At 41.2% G+C, this 24748-nt stretch overlaps 3 protein-coding genes across 10 annotated transcripts in view; 2 read left to right on the top strand and 1 right to left on the bottom strand.

Moving 5' to 3' along the window:
- mcf2la (mcf.2 cell line derived transforming sequence-like a) overlaps positions 1 to 7274 on the top strand; it is a 35276-nt gene extending 28002 nt beyond the window's left edge. For 5 of the 8 annotated variants that reach the window (XM_026301271.2, XM_026301269.2, XM_026301268.1 and 2 more), the window contains exons 22-30: positions 19 to 240; positions 325 to 417; positions 532 to 610; positions 710 to 782; positions 865 to 971; positions 3698 to 3807; positions 3919 to 4031; positions 4270 to 4373; positions 4572 to 7274. In XM_026301271.2, coding sequence (XP_026157056.1) covers positions 19 to 240; positions 325 to 417; positions 532 to 610; positions 710 to 782; positions 865 to 971; positions 3698 to 3807; positions 3919 to 4031; positions 4270 to 4373; positions 4572 to 4651 — 981 coding nt within the window. In that variant the 3' untranslated portion in view covers positions 4652 to 7274. Of the gene's footprint in view, positions 1 to 18; positions 241 to 324; positions 418 to 531; positions 611 to 709; positions 783 to 864; positions 972 to 1231; positions 1325 to 1961; positions 2037 to 2790; positions 3271 to 3697; positions 3808 to 3918; positions 4032 to 4269; positions 4374 to 4571 lie in introns of those variants that run through there. The other 3 variants (XM_026301274.1, XM_026301273.1, XM_026301272.2) reach the window with 3 other exon arrangements.
- A 761-nt stretch (positions 7275 to 8035) lies between these two features.
- Positions 8036 to 19786, top strand: cab39l (calcium binding protein 39-like). The gene is made up of 9 exons (XM_026301658.1): positions 8036 to 8265; positions 12760 to 12884; positions 13218 to 13382; positions 13649 to 13767; positions 13847 to 14015; positions 14250 to 14309; positions 15347 to 15412; positions 15882 to 16025; positions 16460 to 19786. Exons 2-9 carry the CDS (start codon positions 12783 to 12785, stop codon positions 16637 to 16639), a joined length of 1005 nt encoding a protein of 334 aa, XP_026157443.1. The 5' UTR covers positions 8036 to 8265; positions 12760 to 12782; the 3' UTR covers positions 16640 to 19786.
- Positions 19091 to 24450, bottom strand: cdadc1 (cytidine and dCMP deaminase domain containing 1). The gene is made up of 11 exons (XM_026301657.1): positions 24056 to 24450; positions 23681 to 23781; positions 23353 to 23530; positions 22684 to 22987; positions 22183 to 22389; positions 21997 to 22106; positions 21565 to 21614; positions 21122 to 21291; positions 20853 to 21042; positions 20721 to 20769; positions 19091 to 20509 (listed from the first exon to the last, which is right to left on the bottom strand). The coding sequence occupies exons 1-11, from the start codon at positions 24153 to 24155 to the stop codon at positions 20412 to 20414; spliced, it is 1557 nt and encodes a 518-aa protein (XP_026157442.1). The 5' UTR covers positions 24156 to 24450; the 3' UTR covers positions 19091 to 20411.
- Positions 24451 to 24748: the final 298 nt, after the last annotated feature.

The following is a 24748-nucleotide window of genomic DNA, read 5'->3' as shown; positions in this document are numbered from 1 at the left end:
ACTCCCTGTCTTTTTCAGGGTAACTTGTCAGAGTTGGGTCGTCTGCTGATGCAGGGCTCCTTCAGTGTGTGGACAGAGCATAAGAAAGGTCACGCCAAGGTCAAGGACCTGGCCAGGTTTAAGCCCATGCAGAGGCACCTGTTCTTGCACCAGAAGGCTCTGCTCTTCTGTAAAAGGAGAGAAGAGAATGGGGAAGGCTATGAGAAGGCTCCATCGTACAGCTTCAAACACTCCCTCAGTGTAAGCTCACATTGTAAATGTAAAGCTCAAGGCTGAGTGTGTGCAGGCGTCTTTAAGCTGTTTCCTTTCCTTCTTGCCTCTCAGATGAGCGCGGTGGGCATTACAGAGAATGCTAAAGGTGACAACAAGAAGTTTGAGATTTGGTCTAACTCCAGGGAAGAAGTTTTTATAGTCCAGGTAAAATCACTGAGCCTACACAAAATGGATCTCCTAATAGACCAGTATATTGTTGTTTTCATTAAGAAGAATCCCCAGGACTCTCTAATGATTGCCGACAATTGTCTTATCCAGGCTCCAACCCCTGAGATTAAAACAGGATGGGTGAATGAGATCCGCAAAGTTCTGACTCAGCAGCTGAAAGCCTGCAGAGGTACAAAGAAACACACAGACCCACTTAAGCTTATTTGCTTTTCTTCATCTGTGTCTTTAACACAGAATACCAGTTTGTAACTGTAGTTGCATGTTTCAGATGCCAGTCAGCAGAAGAGCTCAGACTCTCTTTCCCCAAGTCCAACCAGCAACAGCACCTCCATCTCCCTCAGGTTGGTGTCCAGACACACAGATGTGGATGAATCTGTACCTGTGCTTTAATTCACTGTGATGTTTTCTTCTGGTCTTTCTCAGTCCCTTCCGTAGTGGTGCTCAAAAGAACCAAAAGAAGCAAGATGAGAAGAAGGCAGAGCAAAGCCCGATCTCCGACGTCAACTCCTCTTCCTCACCAAAACACAAAGGTGAAGGTTTTATAAATGTGTCTGCACACACAGAAATAAAATGTATTAGTCCACTATGGCCGTCCACCGTGAAGATTTTATTTCTGCTCTTACTGAAAGCTGCTCTGTAAACTCTTATAAATCTGAACTCCTCTTTTCTTCGTCACCTTCACGTTCATGGTTTCTCTTTTGGTCTCTTAACCTCTTCATCTTTCTTTTGGGCTGCACCTGTCTCTCCTTTCTCCCCCTCCTGCTTATCATTTCACGACCATTACTTCCAGATGAACCAGTGACCAGTCCAACCACTGACAGGTCCTCAGTGGCTAAAAAGCGTTTTACTTTGCAGGGCTTCAGCAATCTCAAGAGTCCAAAAGGTAAAACTGGCAAACCTGAGGAGGTTTTAAAAATAAGCACTCATTGCTTAGACCAGTTTAGCTGGATTAGCTTTATTTTCTTAAACCAAGATTTAAAAGATTTGCAATACCATGTTCTTTTTATGAATTAAATACATTCAAGTGTTCTTACTTGACCTGACTTCTGGTTAAAAATACATACATACATACAGAATTCATGCATATTTACATAAAATTTAAAGTGTGTTTCTTTTCAGATATGTTTTCCATACAGCTACTAGCGTGGTGGTTTTAGATGTTATTTAGAGACTTGGAGATAACAGTGAGGTGAACTGATGATTCCAGTTTGTATGTTTTGTTGGAAACATTGTGCCTCCTGGTGGTAAAAGTCTGACATTGACCTTCTGTTGTGTACACTTGATGCCTGTTATTTTCCTGTTCAGTTTCAGTTATATTTAAGTCTGAATATTACAGTCATTCATGGGATTCATTAAAAGCACTATGATATTATCAGTGCAAATCTTTCTTACATCAAATTTACATATGGTTTAGATATGTAATTATATTGTCAAATTCTTGCTTCTCTCAGCCGGTACTCCCCTTCACTTTTTTCTTCCTCTTCTTCTGCCTCTTTGCTTGTTTCTGCCTGTGTGGCCAGGCTCGGCCCTGAGCCCCGAACACAGCTTCAAACGCCATTTGGTCAAGAGTGACCCCACGCCATTTGGGTTCAAAGGTATATTCCTGTCCTGTTACAGGGGGCATTTAACTCTACAACAAGGCCATTATTCATCTTCCCACCCCTCATTAGAATGTGCTCCAGTGTTGTGTTTCTTCACTATGTAGACTTCACCTGTGCCTCGTATAGACATCAGTTAATCCACCAATAAATTTGACTTGACATTGTTCATGTGAGAGACAAATGCTCATACAGACTATGTGCACATCACAAGGCTTCAAATCAGGAATATTAAGGATTTAAATTGTAATGAAATGTTTTCCTTTTTTTTTCATCATTAGATTTTCTTTGCACTGACTGTAAATCCAGTACATTCTGTATAGTCTCTTTTTTGGTTTTATTAAACATGCAGATGGTCTGTAATATGTATTTGTTTCTCTGAACATTGCAGTTGCCATGTGCACATCATGTTTTACCTTCATCCACAGGTCATAATCATCATCATCATCACTGAATTACAAGTCCTGTGACTTAAGTTTGTGGAGATGCTGTCTTCATTTTTATTTGGGGAACACTTAACAGATGTCTTTGTAAGAGTGACTGTACTAATGTACTAACTGTCTGATTGTGTTACTAACTTTTTCTCCCTGTCACAGTGAAGTCTTGTTTATGTTTCATGGCAGTAATTCATGTTGGGATTATGGCCTACATCACAGACACTGTACAACTTCCCTTTTCTGACGGACCAGTTAACCAGCTGTCTTCAGGGCTGGCTGTTGCACTGATTTACTGGCTGTTTCTCTATCTCTAGAGCCGCCTCCCCATGTCACTCTGACCAGAGTCAAATGGATGAGTACCTCTAATCTGTTACAGATCAAGCAGCGAGGTACTGAGCCGCTTTGAGGATCAGTCACTGTGGGTGTTTGCTGTGGTTTGTGGTGGTCATGAATTGATTTTACTTGAGGTAAAGTGTAGCAAAATACCCCCTTTCCCAGTCATTTAGCTTTGAACTGAGGCTTATTGTCTTATCGCCTGTTGTTGATAGCCACTGTTTTTACTCACATGTATAAGCTATAAGTCTCAACTCAAGACTAAATGACAGTATTTTTGTAAGGTGCTTTTCTGACTCCAATCAGGCTTTCTCTTCTTCTGGTACTGTGTGTTTGGGCTTTGGTCACTGTGTGACATGGAGACCAATGAGATAAATGTTTGCAGTGCTCCATGTCATGGATATATTTTTGTGCACTGGCAGTAGTTTTAAGTCAAATCTCTCATCATTTTTTCTTGATGTGTTTCACTGGGATCTATTCACTGACTTTTCATTGATCTTCGCTGGGATTTTGCAAGAGTTTGGTTTGGGTCAGTTTGTGATGTCTTGACAGTAGATTGTGTGGTTTCTCTTAATGGGAGATTAATGTGTGAATGGGTCTCTCTTTCCAAGTGGCATTCTGTTTTCTCCTTCATGTACAGTTATGACAGCAGACACATAATCTCTCTTATTTCCCAGCCATGATTATCCTAAATATCCATTTTGTAAAGCACAGTCTTTTTTTAATTTGTGCTCCAAGAGGCTTTTGACTGCCACATGGAATAGGAGTGGAATTGGGTATGATACAGATTCACGTCTACCTTTTCTCAAGTCACTTACCGATTCTCCCCGCTCCTCAGTACCCCACTTTTCTCTTATGCATCTAAATCTCTCCACCACCCACCTACAGGCTGGAACAAGACGTCTCTCTCAGTTGATGCCTCAGAAGAAAATGACGGGTACTCCAGCAGCGAGGACCCCTTAAACTCTGACCCTGAGGATGAAGTAGCAAAGAAGCTGGTGAGCATGAAACCTGACTTCAGTTGGAGACGACTGAGGAAAATAAATGCTAACAGTGTTTTCCACATAACTTTAACTTCTCACTTGACTGCTTACCTTTAACCCCTTCAGGCTCCAGGAAAGTACACTGTGGTAACAGACTGTGAGAAGGCGGGCCCTCAAGAACTGTCTGTGAAGAGTGGCGACGTGGTCCACCTAATCAAAGAAGGAGAGGAGGGACAGTGGTAAATATCTTCCTTTCTTCTATTAAAAAATTCACGTTCTTGCAGATTAGAGAAAAAGTCTTGAAAGTAATTAGCAAATATTGAAAGTTCTGCAGTTCAAAGCCAGATCGTGATTTTACATGAGCTGGTTAGTCTCTTTACAAACTTGACAAAAGTTTAGTAAAATGTAAAGTGTGCCTGCTAAGTAACAAATAGTATTTACATTTAAGGTTAAAGTCACTGTATATTTCCTTTGCAGGTTTGTGAAGAACCTTCGCAGCAGTAAAGAGGGCTGGGTCCCAGCAGCAAACCTCCTCAGCCTCATCTCAGAGTCCAAGTCAACTCAGTCGCTCAGCAGCTCAGGTACGTTTTATTTATTAGCTGCTTCTGCCACAGCCAGAAAAAATGGTGAAGGAAAAATCACCACAGAAATAGTGTGGATGAGATTGGCTCCAGCCTTCAGACTTTTATCTAGTTCTCCAGACATTCAGTTTTATTCCGATTTTACTGTCTGTAATTATTTGAGCCATTACTGATGTTGTTTATGTTGTTCTCCTGTAGATGGCAGCGTCTCTGGGAACCTCAGCACTTCCTCCAGCTGCAGTGAGACCTACACCAGCTTCTCTGACATCAAACCCTGACCTGAGATCAGTGTCCTGGCTCCATCCCTCCACCTTTGACCCTTATCCAGGTGGAATTACAAAGTCTCTGACAGGAGGATAGAATCATATTGGTCTTTTTATGACACAGACCCCCTCACAGTTTGTTGGATCCAACCAAAAACCAAAAGTCATCATTTTGTCTCTATATGTTGGCTAAACCCACCACTCGTCTGTCAGCCTCACTGTATATGAGAAGTAGTTAATTTCCACTTTGCAGTATTATATTCTCATTTGAAACTTACTTTCACTTTAAAAATACCAGCTGGTGAATTTTAGGTGTAGGTATTTTCGCAGTTCCTTCCAGTAATAGAAAATTCTGATACTTGACATATCAGGGAAAACTAGTTCCTAAGCACCACCTGTCAGGCCTTCTGTGAAAATCACCATTTCTTTAAACTACAGAGAAAAACTAAATGTCTCCATAACTTCTTGCTGTATTTAATTTGTGACTATGTAGCATTAACGCAGGCAAATATAAATATCTGCATTAAATGTGAGCTGTCAGGTGCTCACAAACTGTTGGCATCAGCTTTGTTGAGCCCCTTTAAGCCAACAACATCACAGCTTAGTGACAGATCCTTGTGTGAAACATCCACTGATACTATCAGATACATGCGCTTTAGTGTCAGACATTAATCGCACACTGTGAAAACTGGCAGCTGGCCGCATCAAGAAAAAATGTATCTTGGTGCATCACTGAGCAGGTTGAATGTTCAGCGCACATCACTATACATTTTGTAACTGTGTCACATGCAGGGTGTTACATCCATGTGGTGTGGCTGACCTGTGTCAAAGTAGTAATTTTTTTCAATTTTTGTCCTCATTCAAAAATGCTGTAGTCATCCCATGTTGTTAAGCTTCCCCTTACTCGTGTTTTATGATCTTAACTACAAACACCGATTTATAGGGGAATGTCACCAACAGCGCCACTTGGTGGGCACATGTATTGCACTTCTCCAGCGACAAGTACAAATCACGTACGCAGAGTGTGGCAGCTTCAAATGACTTTTGAACTTCTCTTTTTTTCTTTAAGAGGAATTGTATAATTCGCCTCTGAACTGCTCTGGATTTACCACTCAGGAAGCTCAAGAAGTTGTGTGGGCAGGCAGGTGTGAGTGACTGCATACCTGCTTGTGTCAACTAAATGTCTTTGTGTGTGTGCATTCTTACATGTATATGTGCTGCAGAACAGAAAGTTTACTGTATTCATCCACAGATGTCGACTCAAGCTCCCATTTAGGAATATTTTAGTTGAATTACAGAAAACCCTGGTCTAGACAAACAAAAACAGATGCACATTAATCCCAATATTCTGCTTACATATCCACTCACCTGTTTTTGTTCTGCACAGCTGTAACAAAAAGAGGCTTAGTCTTCTCCTTCTGCTCCCAGCCCCACTCAGGCATGTAGCCACTTCTCCACAGGCAGGGCTAACCAGAGCCCAGACCTGCTCAACATGTTTGCTCCAGCAGCCCAAGAGCGTCATTTGTTTACTTACACCACAATGTAGCTGAGTAATAGTCAGAGTGGAGTAACAAGATAAAAAAAGCCTAAAGTCTGACTTTTGTGTGACTCAGTCATCAGGGGTGGTGAGTAATTTAGTTAAAATGAGGATGTTGATACAGGTTGATGGCACATCTGCCATTACATCTTTACACACATAGAGGGAACCTGTGCTATTCTGAATACTCACTGCTGACTTTTCTCTCACTTTCTCTCTAAAGATATTTTTTTATATCCGAAGATTTCTACAATAACCACAATGTGGATACTGTAGAAATCTACCAAGTGCAGCATGCTTGTGCACTAAAAGCAGCCACTCCCATTTATTACTAAGAATGACCTGTGTTTGTCCACTGGCTAAACAAAGCCATGCTTAACGAAAGTGGTTTTGTTAAACCCTGACTATCATTAAACTGCATGATTGTTTTTTTTTTTCAGGTTGTTCTTCTTAAGAACCACTTTAAATCTTTGTTTTTTCACAAATCACACAAAACATGTCCTCCCAGTGAAGGGAATAAATGTTCAGGAAAAGGTAGAAACTAGTTCACAGGCCGTTTGGTGTCATACTGAGCTAAAGCAACTGTGGCTGGTGTTATGTGTTGATCTGTGTAAGTTCTGTATGTTACACTTGTACAGATGTGTCCTCTATACCTCACATGGTTTTTGTGGGTCTCTGTATCTCTGTATATCATCACGCTTTGTGGCATGTTCTTCATAGCCCCATGTCAAAGCCCTGAGCAAGGCAAGTATTTTTACCAGGCACTGTTGTGTATTGTGAGAGTTTATTTTCTGCCCTCTTATGAAAGCTGACACGGGCACTAAATTTGTCAGTGTTTGATCATGATCACACAAAGTTGTTGTTATTGTAATTATTTGTACTTTTGATGTGGAAGCTGGAGAAATGAGAATGAGGTTATATTTTTATTTTTTTTATGCAGCACATTGCAGCACCCACTGTCTTTATTTTCATATTGTATATCTGAGTATGGTGTTGATATATATTATAATGAGACATATCAGTGTATATTTGTAAATATGTAATTCTGAATTGTATGTAAAAGGAAAAACAGCTTTAATAAAATTCGAGATGGTTTCTTCATGACATTTTGCCTTCTTTGTGGGAACCAAAGCTATTTTATTTTTAACTGGCAACACCCTCAGTTACACTAATGTGAGCTGTACGTTGGCTTTCAAAACTCTTTAGAGTTGATTCGTTTTGATAGTTCATTTATTGGTCTTCAATATAAAGAACACAGATAAATTGCCAATGTTAAGAATTATGTGATCAGGAAATGCAATTTAATCTACGTGATATCTAATGTCCAATGGGCTTTTTTCATTTCAGACCGTCATGATTTGGTTTGCGTTTCGTTTCAATGAGTTTACTGTGCGAACTTTAGTCTTAATTTGTTTTCTCTCATTGATGAAAAATATTAATTAGGTAACAAATATAATATAGAAATCGCTGAAATGTTACTGTTAGGAACCGAGCTGTACGTGGGCCTGTTTCAAGGATGTCTAACCCAGTAACAGATGAGTGAGGTCGGTATGAAGGACTTGATGTGAGAGGACGTGAATGAGACGCAGCAGCAGCTGGGAAGATACAGACCAGTCAAGTTAACAATCGTGAGCTGACCACTACCGGAAATGACGCTATTTGACTTGAAACTAATTTGTCTGTGTGACAACGTAAAAGCAAAACATTGGTTGAATTAGTAAACACAAACTGTATTTAGACTAGTATTGGCAAGTATAGTCTAAAACTAACCATTTCCTCTCCTTGTTCTTCTGCGAGCTTAAGAAAATTGCCCTCAGTGGAGGTTTTATTTTGCTATTTCGCACCGGAAGCTCTAGGTTTTGTTCAGGCTAGCTTAGCAGCAGGCTGGAGAGCGATCAGATGGGATTGTGCACTGGCTTCTCAACAGACTCCACACATTTTAAATTGTATCGCAGGCATCTTAGCGGACTTTCCTGCTAGCAAACAGCCCTGGCGTGACCACAGGCGCCTATTTGGGAGGCTCGGCTGCGCTGTGAACCGGGACAGGAGCGGTCAAGACATTTACAGACACCCAACCGTAAATCTTCCCACTGTAAGTCTCATTTCCAGCTCATACTGTCGAGGAGAAATAGCTCCCAGTTCACCTAATATTGAAAAATCACTGCCCTTGACAGTCTGTGTAACTTCAGTCGTGCTGGACGCGTTTTAAATGATGCAAGCAGCTGTGGTTAGCTTTGAAAATCTGTCAAACAAAAAGGGAGTTTAGCCGAAGAGAGGGGTGTAGCCTGCTCAAATCACATTGTCTGCGACTGTTTGTGCGGCCTTAGCCGCGTTTTTCCGCCGTCTGCGTTACAGGCTCCTCTTCCCCTAAACACTGTTGTTCCTGGAATATTTAATGCTTCTGCAGCACATATACTGTTTGTGTATTTTGTTTTTGTTCTTGTTATTTTCTCTGCTGTGTTACTTTAGACGACCAACGTTAGGATATAGCCACAACGGCCAGCTTCCGGTCACATATTTCAAAATAAAGCTGTTCAAAATTTCGCAATCTGCAGTAAACGTGATTCAACTGATTAGTTATTTATCAGAAAATAAGAAGTAATTACACCAACAGTTCTGTGTGTCTGGCGACATAGATATGAACATATGTTATGTATGCTATAGATAGATAGATAGATAGATATATGTGTGTATATAACATCTGCAGCACAGATTTGTTGCCTCTGAGAATATTTTCAGTTTATTCAGACTTTTTGAATTGTTGGTGAAAGATCAATGTTTACAGTGCTCTAAAACTTATTAGCTTTTTGAAGTTTGTTTCTATTTTGAAAGAAACCATAACTTCCTAACTTGAGTCCTGTGCTTCTCATGTGCCTCTTGATTTCTAGACAGAGCTGAATCAGATACAGTAGTCTGGCATAGGTTGGTGGGATAGGCCTGTCTGTCACTGCCTCAGAATATTAACCAATATTCCTACACATTACTGTTTTTACCACACAGCCCCCCTCAGCTTTAGGCTTAAACCTGAGTAGCCAGTATATATAGTACGATACCGTTTGTCTGAGCAGAAAGGCATGCAGCAGGTGATAGTTGCTCTGAGACAAAATTTAAAAGAGGACTGACTTTTTCCATTATTAGCAGTCTCAAGTATGGACTTGATGAGCTGATGTTTATCTTTAAAGGGAGCGTTCCTTCCAGGTTGCCAGGACAATCTCCTTGTGACCGTCTGCAAAGAGAAAGCCTCTTTGTAGTTTAAGACGAGCTGTGATGTGGCGTCATTCGTTGAAACACTTGGGATTCTCATTTCTCTGTCTGGGAGCTGGCTCTGGTGCATAAGCAAAGCAGCAAATGCACGTTTGTTTGTTTTTTAAAAAAAGAATTACGAGCAACTAAAAATATTTTTTTTTATTTAAAAAGCATCAGATCAGTTGTTATGTTGATTTTAGTTTTATCAGTGTCATTCAGTGAAGTCCTGCTTTTTGGGCACATACTTTAAAAAAGCCATAGCAGCTTAGACCAACAGTGATCATCTGTACTGAGTGAGTGAGTGTTTGAGAGTTAAATTACCTCCCTGCTCCTCCTTGATGACTTAAATTCCTGTCGACTGTGTTAGAGACCTTCATGGAGGGCTGCATCTGCATTCCAGACAGTCAAGAAGAAATGTTGTCAAATTAGATGCAGTTATTTTTCTTCTTTTTTTGAAAGGCAGTGGATTCGCCACGCTGACAAATACCTTCTGGATGTAATTAAATAGATTTGCAGAGAATTACTAAATGCTTTAATAAGGCATGCAGAGCCTAAAACTTCTGAATTTAATTATGTGTTAAGCTTTTTTTATTCAGTGTTTGGATCTGAATATAATTTAAGATGTGGTCTCTGTTGCGTAATGTCTTACTAATTGTCTGAGTCATGGTGTGCAGCTTTGTTCTGTAGCTGTGCATAAAAGTTTAAAATTGAGAGTTTATTTTTTCAGCACAAGCCAATAAAACCCCCCAACTTACCTTCACTACTACTGCTGGCTGAATGGCATTTACAGTAGGTGTGATGGATCACTATCTTGCTGCATGAGCTCAGGCTTTTGTCATGGATCACTCTCTCGCTACTCTGGAAAGACATTGATTAGTCATCAGAGCCACCTACTGCTGTGCCCAGTCTATGTTACTGTAATCTGAGGCTGCAAAAGGCAGCTGTGGTATTTGATGCTGGCAGTGGACCTGAACTATAGGACTTCATTCATTCATTAAATACAGATCAGCATCTAAATCCAGGTAATAGGTAATGAGTGTAAAATTTGGCACATGAAGTATTTTCTGAAGCCACATACTAGGAGTGAATTAGTCTTTGTAATCAGATTAAAATTGTAACCTCTCATTTCCATGTGGGCTTTGTCTTTATTCTGTGTATCTTTAATTAAAGCTCCTTTAGTCTCCCATGATTAGAGCTGAGAAATTAATATTTGGGGCAAAGTGGAGCCTTTCTTAGATTATACTTTGGCAGAGCAGCCAGCTTTGTGTTCAAACCCACTGGGCACCAGATTAATTTCATTACATAACATGTCGTCAGCCTTAAGTTGGCTACAAGTGAAAATGAAGCTTAAGCTTTCCAGGACTCAAAGATGTGTTATTGGATGATGACAATCTGAAACAGTTGCAGCTGAAGCAACAAATCTGGTAGAAATATTAGGCTGCAGGTTATTACCTGACGCAACAGTCTGTAGTGTGATTGGTTTAAAATAACAAAAAAGCTTGTACAAAAGGCCAAGTGCCCCTCGTTTTATGTCTTCTTCCTCATTGCCTATTTATGCTTTGACAAATATTGACTGGGCTGAAGTGTAGTCATAACATAATGTGATGGAGTGAGTGAAACAGAAAGAGCCTAAATGTATTTTTTTTATTGTTTGCCTTGACTTTGTTATTGTAAACACAGCAAACCACCTCCCGTGTGTGTTCAGAGAGGCATTAGACATTAATAATAAAAAAGATAAAGCACAAATGTAATATTAGAATTCCTTGGGTTATCTTTAAGCTTGTGGATGCTGTTATGAGGCATCTTGCCCCATGTGACTTTTATTTGAATGTGAATCAACAGTCTGTCCTCTGACTGACACCACCGTCAGAAAACAGCAACATGATGATGCAGAAAATACCTGCCTCATTAGGAAGAAATCAGTCCGTAATGCCCAAACTTTAAGGCTGAACGTTTGTGAGCTGGTGTTGTCGAGAGCAAATACACTCAGCTGAGTTTTTGTCTTTGTCAGGTGGAAACCTTGTGATTCCAATCTGAGCAGTTTACTTGTTTATGCCTGTGCCAAACAAACCGCTTGTGTAATTTTACAGATAATATGATTTATTTTAAAAAGTTTGACATTTCACAGTTATTTTATTCTGAAGGACATGCAAACTGTGACATTTAATTTACCTTTATTTCTTCCTTATTCTGGGGAAAACCCTGACTCACTCCCCTCAGTTGTCTGTTTGTTTACCTCATTCTCCCATTGTTGTACTGGGAGCTGCAGCAGCCATTACCTTGTTATGACACCCTGTGGTGGACAGCCCTTTTGTGACAGCTCAAAAGTTGGTATTGTTTGTACAGCGTGATGCTCTTTGTGATATAATTACTGTTTTCTAATGGAACAAAACAAAAAGTCGAGTACAGCTCAGACTTTACCACTGTGTTATAGTGTTGTCTGGGGAAATCAGAGCATCCCTGCACTTTACTGCTCAGACACATAGCTCTTCCACTGGCAGGATCCTTAATTCTCCTGTTGTTGTGTTATTGTCCCTTGAAGAAGCCATTATAAATGCATCAGGTGTACCAGTTGTGCAGGTCATGGATAAGTAGTTAATAACCCTGTAATTCTGGCCTTCATGACACTGGTTTACAGGTACATGCAACATGTACAACCTGACTACAGGAATGACTTAGGTAGAAATGGGTTTGAATGAAACAGGAAAAGTCTGGATGGAGGGAGCAGAGGATGTGGAGGTGGATGGAGGAATGCAGGTGGGAGTGAGGGTTCAATCGCAGGGTAATGCCCTTTTACATTCCCAGATGAGGATTAGCAGTCACAAGTTCTGTTCCTGACCTGGCCTGGATTGTGAAGGCCACTGCTGCTTCCTGGATCCTTTAACCACTCCGACACTAAGTCATGCCCTAAATCTAAATCTCTCTTTTGCACTTAGTTACCATGAACATGTCCACAGCATTAAGTTACCCACAGCCCGGCTGCAGCAGAACACACTAACAACCCACATGTACTGGTACCATCTCAAACAGTCCATGGCTTTCTGACAGTGCCAGTGTAGATATGTAGGTTACTACAGTGTACTGCTGCAGCCACACAGTGGTTGTGCCAGATGTGCACCTGAACTCACTACAGAACAGGTAGTTCACATGAAAATTATTCTGATTATTGCATCCAGCTTGTAACCGACTGCTCATTATACGCTCTGTGTGTGTGTGTGTGTGTGTGTGTGTGTGTGTGTGTGTGTGTGTGTGTGTGTGTGTGTGTGTGTGTGTGTGTGTGTGTGTGTGTGTGTGTGTGTGTGTGTGTGTGTGTGTGTGTGTGTGTGTGTGTGTTGCTCAGGTCCCACGGCGAGTGCGTCCATCATGCCACTGTTTGGTAAATCCCACAAGAGTCCAGCAGACATTGTCAGGACCCTGAAAGAAAACCTGGCCATACTGGTGAAACAGGACAAAAAGACAGACAAGGTAGAGGACTGTGTGTTTCTGTCTGGTGTGTGGGTGTGTCTATAAATGCCTGGGTGCCCAGGGGCCCATGGGTGACAGGCCTCTGTGAAATTAGAGCATGGAACAGCCTGGTCCTGTCATCTCCTGACACTTCACTGTCAAGGCAGTTTACTCTCACACACATACACACAAATTCATAAAACTGTCCATACCAGTCCAGGTGCAAGTCAGATGCAGCTTTCTGTGTCCCCCTTTATCTGGATGATTCTTAATTTGTGACATTTGTTCACATTAGGGTCTCCTGTAGATTTTACTTTTCTGAAAGCCTGACTCCTCTTGCTGTCTGTTCTGCAGGCGTCTGAGGAGGTGTCAAAGTGCTTGGTCTCCATGAAGGAGATTCTCTATGGGAGCAACGATAAGGAGCCTCACACTGAGACTGTGGCCCAGCTGGCCCAGGAGCTGTACAACAGTGGCCTGCTGATATCCCTGGTCGAGAACCTGCAGGTCATAGACTTTGAGGTAAGAAGAGTTTAGGCTCCTTCTTACCGCAAACACATAGCACTGTGTATGCAGCACAAACCAGTCAGAAAATACAGAAGTATCTCTCACTGCATGAGATGTTAATTCTAACATCTGACAGTGAACTCTCTCAATTTGAACCTGTTTTATATTGAGGGAAGGACAAATGCAAATATAGGAGAGTTTGCCATGTGGATATCATGAAGACAGATGGACACAGTGGATTTGGTACTTATATGTAACTGTACTTTTGTGTGTGTTTCCAGGGGAAGAAGGACGTATGTCAGATCTTTAACAACATCCTGAGGAGGCAGATTGGGACAAGAAGCCCCACTGTTGAATACTTCTGTTCCCACCAAGAGGTTCTCTTTATATTGCTGAAAGGGTGAGATAAACACAATGTACGTACTGCACACAGTCTCAGTGCCTTCTAAAGACATGACGCAAACTCTCTGTGTTTGAAGCTATGAGACACCCCAGGTGGCGTTGAACTGTGGGATCATGCTGAGGGAGTGTATCCGCCACGAGCCCCTCGCCAAGATAGTTCTTCATTCGGAGCATTTCCACAATTTCTTCAACTACGTGGAGATGTCCACCTTCGACATTGCTTCTGATGCCTTCGCCACCTTTAAGGTACTTCTCAGGCTGTGAAGTCCAACTGTAGCAAATGTGTTTTTACAGCTGCTTTTGTTTGACGAGCTCCATCCCAGACAAAAACAAGTACATGTTGAGTGACTAAGAATTTTTTCATAAGGATTCGATTTATCTATAGATGAATCTTTATTCTCTATGGATATATGTCCTTGGCTTCTATTCAAACATTAAAATAGTTTTTCACTGATGATATTTTTGTGTCTTTCTGCGCAGGATCTTCTGACAAGACACAAAGTGCTTGTGGCTGAATACCTCGAGCACAACTACGATGCTGTGAGTGAACTGACTGACTCGCACGCACACACACACATTTCTGAACACCATGGTTGTACCCGACACAGGGCTGGCCTTGAAAACACATGATGGATGGCTGTTATAGCTGCCACGCATTTGCCATTAACATGAACCAACATTACCCCGTGGACCTTTTTAAGTCTCAATGTCATCAGGCCTCCTCTCCATCCCTAACCACATTCATGCATTTGGAAGCATAAACATAAACACCATCCGCAGCTCAAAATGCCTGCTTTACCAGGAAGACCCCAAGAGAGGAACCACACATAGATACATGACCAGATTGGATTTCAGTCACTGCAGTGCTCAATGGGCCAGTCATGTATCCAAAAACACACTGAACACACTGTGGTCACATGCCAGCAACCACAGGGCCTTGTGAGGGACTATTCAAAAACAGTGCACATATGTGGGAAGTAAGAAATATAGTTTTGACTAATACACATAGAGTTCTGGGAAAGCCGTATCAGTGTAAAGCCTTGTCAGTGTCATATCGTCTCCAGATACAAAGATCTGCTCTATGCTGTCAGCTTTCCTGGGCAGAGGGGCCCCTTTCGTAAGTAGGGCCCACAGGGGTCTCAGCCTCACACAAGACTGTCTTTTTACCTGGACCTTATGTGTTGACAGATGTAGCTGTGCCGCCTGTGAGGAGACGCTGCTACGGCCTCAATAGAGTCGATGTAATCTAGGAGCCGTGTGACAAGGCCGAGCCAAGCAGCACTGTGATTAGATTTTAGCCTGCTTAGCTAAATTAAAGTCACACAAGTTAGTTGGAAACTTGATAAAGGATCTAGGCCAAAGTTTCAGTGGTATCCTGGAAGATAAAAGTATTTATGTTCTGACTTCCTTCTGAATAACAGACACAAAACAAACAACACAAAAAGACATTTTTAAAATAGTAGAAGAAGAGTGACATCTTCCAGGAGACTAGACATGTTAAATTATAAGCCAAAAGCCTTGAATTCCATTTCGCACAGCCAATAATGTCTAATACGGTTTGTCTTATGTCACTGCAGGTGTTTGCAGACTATGAGAAGCTGCTGCACTCTGAGAACTACGTCACCAAGAGACAGTCTCTAAAGGTTTGGCCTTGACTCATATTGATTTATAGCCAGTAACAGCTGGTCTGTTGCATTTTGGCTCAGAGTTCTTTAGTATGGTGAAACACTGTAAATAGATAATTTTCTGTAGCATAGAAATGTTGCATGAAAGCGGGAATAAAGTTTGCACTTGTTGAGTACAACAGTTTACATAAAAAATGTAATGAAAAGGTGCAGAAAAGAAACTGCAACGACTTTGGTTACCGGTTGTTGTGGGTGAGAAGCCAGTGAGGGATTGTTGGTTTGCTCCTGTGGTATCAGCTCATATTTTTTGGTCAGGGTCCCTGTCAGAGTGTAAGGAGAGCAGTTTACACCCTCCCCAGTCCAACAGAGGGAGCTGTCAACAAAAGTTTGAGAACTGTAAACTGTTTAAACCTACACACCACTATCACAACTCAATCTACACTTACAGCAAGACACATGGAGGTTTTTGTCTCATTGTTCTCTCCAGCTTCTGGGCGAGCTCTTACTGGACAGACATAACTTCACGGTGATGACGCGTTACATCAGCAAGCCTGAGAATCTCAAGCTCATGATGAATCTGCTAAGAGATAAGAGCCCTAACATCCAGTTTGAGGCGTTCCATGTCTTTAAGGTAAAAGCAAGCCAAGTGGCCTTAACTCATATCAGCTATCTGATCTCTTTAGGGTTGTTTGTTCATACAAACTGAAATCAGGTTTTCCTGCCTGCAGTAAGGACTGGATATGCCCAAACAGCACAGGTGCACTCAGCTCCGATTAGTCTGTTTGGTCCATGGGGTCATGTTGTTTGGATTGTGTGCAGACGAGCAGATACTATTTAAATCAAAGAGAAAGTACATTTAGAGTGAAGAAGGGAACCCACTGGGCGAGCCCACAGTGAATAGCATCGAGTCCAGTAATATTAGTATTAGTATTAGTATTATTACTATTAGTCCAGTAATACAACATTTTGAGAGTAGAACTTTTTCATAAGTAAATTTAAGCTTTGTCATAAACAACCAAAGCCCAGACACAGCAGGTCATTTCTGCCTGGTGTTCCTGTCCTCAGGTGTTTGTAGCAAACCCCAACAAGACGCAGCCCATCATCGACATCCTCCTCAAGAACCAGACCAAACTGATCGACTTCCTGAGCAACTTCCAGAAAGATCGCACAGATGACGAGCAGTTCAATGATGAGAAAACCTACCTAATCAAACAGATCAGGGATCTGAAGAAACCAGCCTCCTAGAGAAGTATCTCTCCCTGCCCACTACCCCAACTTTTTATCAATAGGAAGAGATAGAAAAAAAACACATTAACAATAATGGTTATTCTATTTAAAAGATCTTCAAGACATTATTTGTCTTTTTTGGTTCATTAAAACTTGTGCAAGAATAGTTCTCAATCACTGATCATTCTTTTGTAATTTTTTTTCATGGAATCTTTTTTTATCTGTAGCATGTAGTGCCACAGCTCATGGTGTTGGAGGCAGCTGATTTGCTTTGTTGGGAGAACCAGCGTTAAATAAGCTTCGGCCAAAATGGTCCAGTGACTGTCCAACAAACAGGCGTGACCATTTGTGTACATTTGTCACCGTTTGCAGGTCCTCTGTTAGTTGCTGTTTAAATGAAGAAGCTGCACATCTGAAAAATAATACGTTTTTTCCATTTAAGTTGTGTCTGGTCAGGATCAGACAAAGATTTACAACATCTAAATTGTGAAACATATTCTCAGTCATTGCTAAAAGCTTTGTTAGCCCAAAGGAAGCCGTAACACTCAGTAATGCCTTCTGCTAGTCTCTGCTGCTGTGCTGCCAAAGCTAATTCTTGATCGGCTTTCTCTCTACAACTAAACAGCCTCACTATTACGCACTATCCTGAAATGTAGTTTCATGGATTCATGCTGAAATGGAACAGGTCTCACCTTACGACTCCTCAGAACTTCATGTTTCCTCTCTCTGAAGGTTGGAACACACTACACAACATATAAAGGCAGATTTGGCTGAGAAAACATTTTTTTATCACAAAGATTTGACAGGAGTTTAAATTGGCTGTGATTGGTCATAATTTGATTATCTGACCCAGTTTAGTCCTTTCAGTCATTTAGAATTTTAACAATCCTCATGTATTCCCAGCTTTTGAAGTCATATTAATGAAGAAAATAAGCTTTGGTAAGACTAAGAATTTAAGCGCTTTGAGAGAATTGGTTTCAAAATTTGCCAACAAAAATACTGAGTGTGCATATTTTAAGTCTTTGAACGAGGGGCCTTGTGTTTGAGTTGGGACATTGGGCTGCTATCGGTACAGTGATCTGTTTGATAACTGGTTCTCTCTGCTGGTGGCTCATAGCACTTTCTGTATGATAAAATTAATGATGATTCAAATGTTTTTTGTTAATCTTAAGCTGATCAGTTTTCACACTGCTTGATGGTATTTTTATACATACGTTTCATTTCTTGTCATGCACAGTTTGTGTTTGTACAGCTGAAGTGAGTGCCATAGTGCGTGAGAACACTGAACATTCACAGGAGGCACTTTGCTGTGTGGACGGGCTCCTTGTCAAGAGAGAAGGCTGTTTATGTTTTTGTTTTGCTCCTTTTCTTTCTGCACTGTAACGTTAAAGTGTTTCGCTCTTTCAGCAGTGCCTTTTTGATTTGGGTGTTGTTCCTTCTTTTCGCTCATCTTTTTATTGTGTTTTCAGTATATTTCCAGGGGGAGCTTTTTTATTATGTTGATGAAAATATGCTCTGGATAGAACATATTTGTGGTGATTAAGCAGTGAATCTCTCAACTCACTGTATTTCAGTTATGCTGTCAAAGAAACATTTGTACCGTTTTGCAGCTGATTGGTTGCCGTTGTGTAAGGACCAGGGGCAGTTTTACTTTGAGTTTGTTGCCAAAGTTGTGCTGATTCATATACTGAATATAAATTACAAACTACTGCCAGCTACATAGTCAATGGGAAACTGGTGGCAGATTGAGGCCAGAGTTGGTCTGTAACAGATTTCACTGGTGAAGCGTAACTGTGAAAAAGCCATTTATCGTTAAAGAGGCAGAAAATGTGCAAAATCAGGATAAAACACTATTTTTAGACCAATGTTCATTTTATATTTGACTTTAAAATGAAAAATTACTGTTTCCAGTTTCTAAAAATGGCACTTGCACTCATGTCAGTAAAATTCCAAATTTTTTCCCCAATCAATATTTGATGCGGATACATTATGTTCTGTTTTTTTATGTAAGTTTTATGTTTAATAGATTCGTGATGAATTTAATTAGGACTTTATGACTTCACTTAATAATTTCAAAATAAAACTTGTTAAATGCAGTGGAAATAAAACAGAAATAAAAGCAGCAGTGGTACTTTAGTGTAACTAACAATTATAATGCTGCCAATTGATTTTGATGATTTTGATTTTGCTCATCTGGTATAAAAAAAAAAAAGTGTTTTGTCTTTTGGGTGAAGAATAAAAACAACACCAGCTATTTTGAATGTTATAAGCTGTAACAAACATCAGAAAATAACATGCAAACCTAGACCAACCAGCTTTACTGTACAGTGCATTCAGAAAGTATTCAGAGCCCCTTCACTTTTCTCACTGTTGTGTTGCAGCCTGATACTACAATTGTTTAAATGCTTTTTTTTCTCATTAATCTACACTCAGCACCCCATAATGACAAAGTGAAAACAGAATTTTAGGAATGTTTGTAAATTTATTAAGAAGGAGAAACTGAAATATCACATTTACCATATCAATACATTTACAACAGCAAATATTCAGACCCTTTGCTCAGTACTTAGTTGGAGCACCTTTGGCAACAATTACAGCCTCCAGTCTTTATGGGTATGATGCAACAAGCTTTGCACACCTGGATTTTCTAAGTTTGGTCGGGTTGGAGGGAGACAGCCATTTTCAGATCTCTCCAGAGACGTTCCACAGGGTTCAGTTCAGGGCCCCAGCTCTTGGTGGACCATTCACAGAGTTGTCCCTAAGCCACTGCTGTGTTGTCTTGGCTGTGTGCTTAGGGTCGTTGTCATGCTGAAAGGGGAACCTTCAGCAGGTCCTGAGCTCTGGGGAACAGGTTTTCACTGAGTGCATCTCTGTACTTTGCTCCATTCAGCTACAATTGTAGTATCAGGCTGCAACATTACATAGAAAAAGGTTGACGGAGTTCTGAATACTTCCTGAATGCACTGTAGATCAGACTCGAGCCAAACTCCAACTACTTTAGTTTTATTTTTACCTGTTTTACAACTGTAACGACTAAAAAAGAAGCAACTATTATCAAGCAAAACTCCACATCATGTTCCCAGTCTCCTCTAAAAGCAGCCACTTTATTTTCCACACTGATGCCATTGTACCACATTCACAGCAAATAAAAAGGTTGGGAATACATTTATAGTGTGTGCTCATTTGTTGTCAGGCAGGTGATGTAACTTATTACACACCTGAAATATGTGTTAACACTAAAGCCCAGGATAAATCCTAGTACCTGCTTTCATAACTGCTTTGTTTATACTGAGGTTTGATGACTTTTCCTTCTTCAAGCCTGAGAAGCAAACAATGCATTTTACTTCTCAAGTCAACAGGAGGAACATACAGTTATCTGATATCTGTGCATCCAACACCTTGTACCATTTAAACAAAGCCCATATTCACAACAAAAGCTAAATGACAAAATAAGTTTATATTACTATTTGAATTATATCGTTTTCATGGCCAGCCATCTTTCATTCTTTATGCATCCTTTCTTCAGTCCATCCCTCCACAGTGGTCTTACCTTGAGGTCAGTGTGTACAGCTGATGCTTTTCAGCATGTTATTGTCTCTCTAAGTCATTGTCAATGACTTCACAGTAACTGGACTTGCTTCTCTGAGCTGTAACTGTGGACTCCCCTTGACTCACAAACCACTAACAGTTCCTCTAGAAAGCAACCCATGATTACTCAAATATAATATTTTAGGTGTAAATTTTGCTGTTCTGCAACTGAAAATTGCCACAAATGGTTGATGGCTGATGTTCAGCTGACATTAGGTGGGTCGTAGGACCTTCTGGTGCACAGCTTCTTGTTGCTGCTGCTCTCTTCAGTCTGCCTGCTGTGCTTCCCAGCATAACCATCTGGAAAAGAAGACACTACTGTTGAAGTACAAGGGCAGCTGGTATTGTCTTTGGGTTTTAGTAACTTTCATTAATGCATGTCTCTAATATGTAACCTCACATTTTCTGTGCAGTGGCTGTTTAATAGTAATCAAGTCAGCACCAGAATCACAAAAGCTCTTGTACCGAAGAAAAGACACATTTGAGGACATAAAGATAAGACAGAACTTACTGGCAAAATGAGATGACGACGCTGGGCAAACTGAAGGGTTCCTCTGCCACTGTGAAGACAAAAACTGATGTCAAGTCATGTTGACCTCCTTCATTTAGCTTTTCTGTTTCATCTGTCCGTCCATGTACTCACTATGAACTTGCTGATGTTCTTCAAGCTACTGAACTTCAGGTAGGAAATTTCTCCCTTATCTTTGTCCCTGTCCTGGTCAGTGGTGTAGATGTGGGAGATGCCAGCTCCTCTGATCAGGGGGACACACTCGTCACATGGACATTTAGTTACAAACAGCATGGTGGGATCCCCTGGTTTGATGTCCCGAGTCCTAAAAGCGAGAACATGTCTGCCAAACACCGTCACGAATGACTGTAAATGGACACAAACCAAAAAGTGAATGTTCTGACCTAAAGGTGAGGGCGTTCTGCTCAGCGTGGATAATATATCTGTATTTGCGTCGCTGTCTGTCCTCCTGTTTGTTGTCCATCTGTGGGTACTCGGCGTACTGTGAGCCTGCTGGGTAAGCGTTGTACCCACAACCCACCAGGTACAGACACCTTGTTCCGTCGCATCCAGCCTGAGAGAAGGAAACAGTTCAACAGTATCAGTGAGCAAAGAAAACTAAAATGTGTGGTACTGCCTCCTGGTGGACATTTTCATTCCTGTTACATGTTAATTTGTGTGACATAAAAACTCATTTCGAGTGCCGCAATAACAGCAGCCTTATTGATGTTTGTACTAAAAAGTGCACACTGGCTTTAAAAATAAGATTTGTGAATCTGTATTTAAAGTAGAATAGATTCCAGTCAAAATATATAATTCATGCACTAGAGAAGAAAGATGAGCTCACCGACTGTCCTTTCGCCCAGATAACAGCACCCACACCCACTTTAGGGTCGTCTGGAATGAAATTAGTTTTCCATGTAAAAAAAAGCTGGAGACAAATGGCAAAGTGACGAAAATATTCTCTAAAATAAATGTGACCTTCAAGCCTGTCATTCAAGAAAATATACCACAAGCTTCAACCCTTGAAAGACTCGACTAACCACCTGAAAACTCGGAGAGCAACCTATTAATTACTCTAGTTATCTGTGGTCAAACAGTCTGAATCTGACAATTACAGAATCGAAACTAAACCGTGATCAGACTGTGGTCGCAGCTCATTGGCGTTTTCATCAACTATGTTTTTCTTGTTCGGGCTGATCTGAAGCAGGATATTGACTAGTATGCTGTGTCCTTTCAAGTACTAGGAATCATCTATGACAAAGAAAACCAGCCAGACCTGTTCTATAGGCCAGCAATCTGGCTTGGATGATGCAATGGCGAGCGATGTCTTGGGATAGCCCCTCATGATGAGGAGGCAGTAATGGCTCAGGGGTTGAAGACTGTTCCCTATGTCACAGAAACACAGCATTCACAAAACTGCAAATAACTGATGGATGAGAAGACTATGAAGAGTGTTTCTAACCTGTAAAAGCCGTGGTGTTGCTGTGGAACCGCAGCAGCCACTGCGGCCAGAACCTCCACCAGCTCCCTCATGTTGTTCCTCAGGTTGGAGAAGTAGGGCTCCACACAAAAGTTCTCTAGATGCATTTGGGTCAAAATCTCCTGGTGCTGCTGAGATGTGGGGACCAGGAACTGTTTGGAGAAATCCTTCAAGTGTCTTGTTTGCTCTCTGGAAAGCAAAATTATTTTGTAGTTTATATACATCTGGCCTCATTTTAAAAATGAGCTGAAATGCAGATTTTGATTGTGTTACACCGAACAGGAAAGCTCTGTCATGACTGTACTTTATGAACATGTATTAATCTCTAGTCTCACTTTATATGGGTTTTAGTCTGTTCATGTGAGGGTTTGATTATTTGAAATAAACGTGTATTATGGCCAAAAAAAAAGAAAAAGCTAGTGACTCATGACTTTTGTTACTGCTGCACAAACAAAGGGAGGTACTGTATGTAGACTAGGGCACCTGCTGAAGAGTTCCCCTGTGCTCAGCCCTGATTCATCATCTGTCGCTCTCTCCATAAAATCACACTCTCTGGATGTCTCATTAACAAACTGTGATAGGCCAGATGGCAGCGGCTGCAGCAGCACACAGATGTGAGGACGGCTGTTGGACTTCAGCTTCTCTGTTGCCATGGCGTCCAGTGTGGCCTTCTCTGAGATGCAGCCAGGTACACTGTGTAAGTGGGAGTGAGACTGGTTTGTAGAGGTGGGCCTCAGCATGCTGACCTCAGGGTCTCCAGGCCAAAAGGAGATCTGACTGACTCCAGCTGCACTAGAGCAAACAGCAGCATTAGTTAGTGATAGTTACCTTAACCCAGTTAGTGAAGGCAGACTTACAAAGTCTAATTAAAGTCAGTATGATTGTAATTGTGTAACTGCAATTAACGACAGTGTGGAAACACCTGGACTATGCACTCGACCACTACTTTAATAGCCACTATATCTATAAAATAAGGTCAGGGTATTAAAAAGGAAGCTGGGTCAAATCTGCACAAAATACAGTTTTGTACAGGTTTTTAGATGTCCAGTCTCATTAGGTAACTCGCTGGTGTGAAACTAACTAGTCTTTGCACACAAACTTGACTGATGAAAAACTGGTGCATCTAGTTATTTCTCTGTCCCTCCCTCTCACCGTTGATGATCATCTTGAGGCAGGTAGCACAGGGTCTCCTAGAGAAGTACAGCTGACAGTTGGCCAGGCGGGCACCATGTTGTATGACGGCTGCCTGTCCTGCGTGGAGCTCAGGTCCTGAACAGTGGAGTCCCACCACTTTACTGTCATGCACCACCACCAGACCCATCCCACGGGTCTGAAACACAGCAAACTCAATACATTACCTCACAGAGAGAATCCTCAGGCGCTTGAACGGACCCTACTCTAACTCACTGCTGTTTATGTGTAATAGATGAACTGTAAGATTTACCCACAACTTTCATTTTAGCTGCATTTGTACACCAACCTGACTGAGGTCATCCTCCTCAGGTTGTTCCTGGGGGAAAAGCTCCATCCACAAGCTCAATAAGGTAAACAGGTTCACCTTTGATAACCTGGGGCCATGACCTGGCAGACAAATAAATAAACAAAAGGCAAATTAAGGGTCATGTCCACTGAAGCCCTTTGTGAGAGGACAGACTCTCATGTGTATGAAGCAGAGCTGGGATACTTTTCCCTCTGCTTTGCATGATGATTGTCAGAATATTGCTAATATAAACATATTCATAAATGTTGTAAAGGTAACCATGGAGAAAACACGTCAAATTACACCCGTAAAGTTTAATTACTTCTCCCATAAATCACATCTTCACAAAATGAACCCTCTCCCCGTCCAGCTCACCCTGCACTCTGCTGTCGGTCTGGGTGCTGCTGTCCCGCTTATCTCGTCCTGGACTCGACTGGCCCTGATCGGCTCGGTCCCTTATCTCGCTTTCTTCCATTCAGTCCAGCAGCTTATAGCGAAATATCTCCAACCCAGTGAGTCAAGCGCAACTGCCTCAACCACAATATAATAATATAGACAGGAAAACTGCTTCTGGCTATAGCTTTCAAATTAAGAGCCTAACTGAATATATATAAAATCTACATTTACTATTATAACATGAACATGCTGTCGCTCACTGTATATTTGTGTGACTTACGGAAATGAAATGCAAAATTACAGCAAGTTATCTTAAGCTATTTCTGGCAATATGCTGAACCTGAATTGTTAACCTCTTATTTTACATTTGTACGTGATAGTCCGTTGCTTGATAACGTTTTCCGCAACATCGTCTGACGTGGCAGAGTGGGCGGAGCAAAACAGACTATTTATTAAATACCCACCTCTTAGTCAAAAACAAAACTATGTTTGCCTGCATCATCATAATACTGCCTGTCATAGCCGTCTCTTGCTCTATGCGGACTATGCAAATGCATAAGGCCCCCAGGCCACAAGGGGGCCCCAAAGAGGTATCTTCAGTCTCATCGAAGGAAAATTAAAATTACCTGCTTTTATGTGAAGCTGTTTCGCGTGTTTATTAAATCCTTTATA

This window comes from Mastacembelus armatus, chromosome 2, assembly GCF_900324485.2.
Source record: "Mastacembelus armatus chromosome 2, fMasArm1.2, whole genome shotgun sequence".
NCBI lineage: Eukaryota > Metazoa > Chordata > Actinopteri > Synbranchiformes > Mastacembelidae > Mastacembelus > Mastacembelus armatus.
Note: the sequence above shows the minus strand (reverse complement) of the source record. Positions and strands in the feature narration are given on the sequence as shown.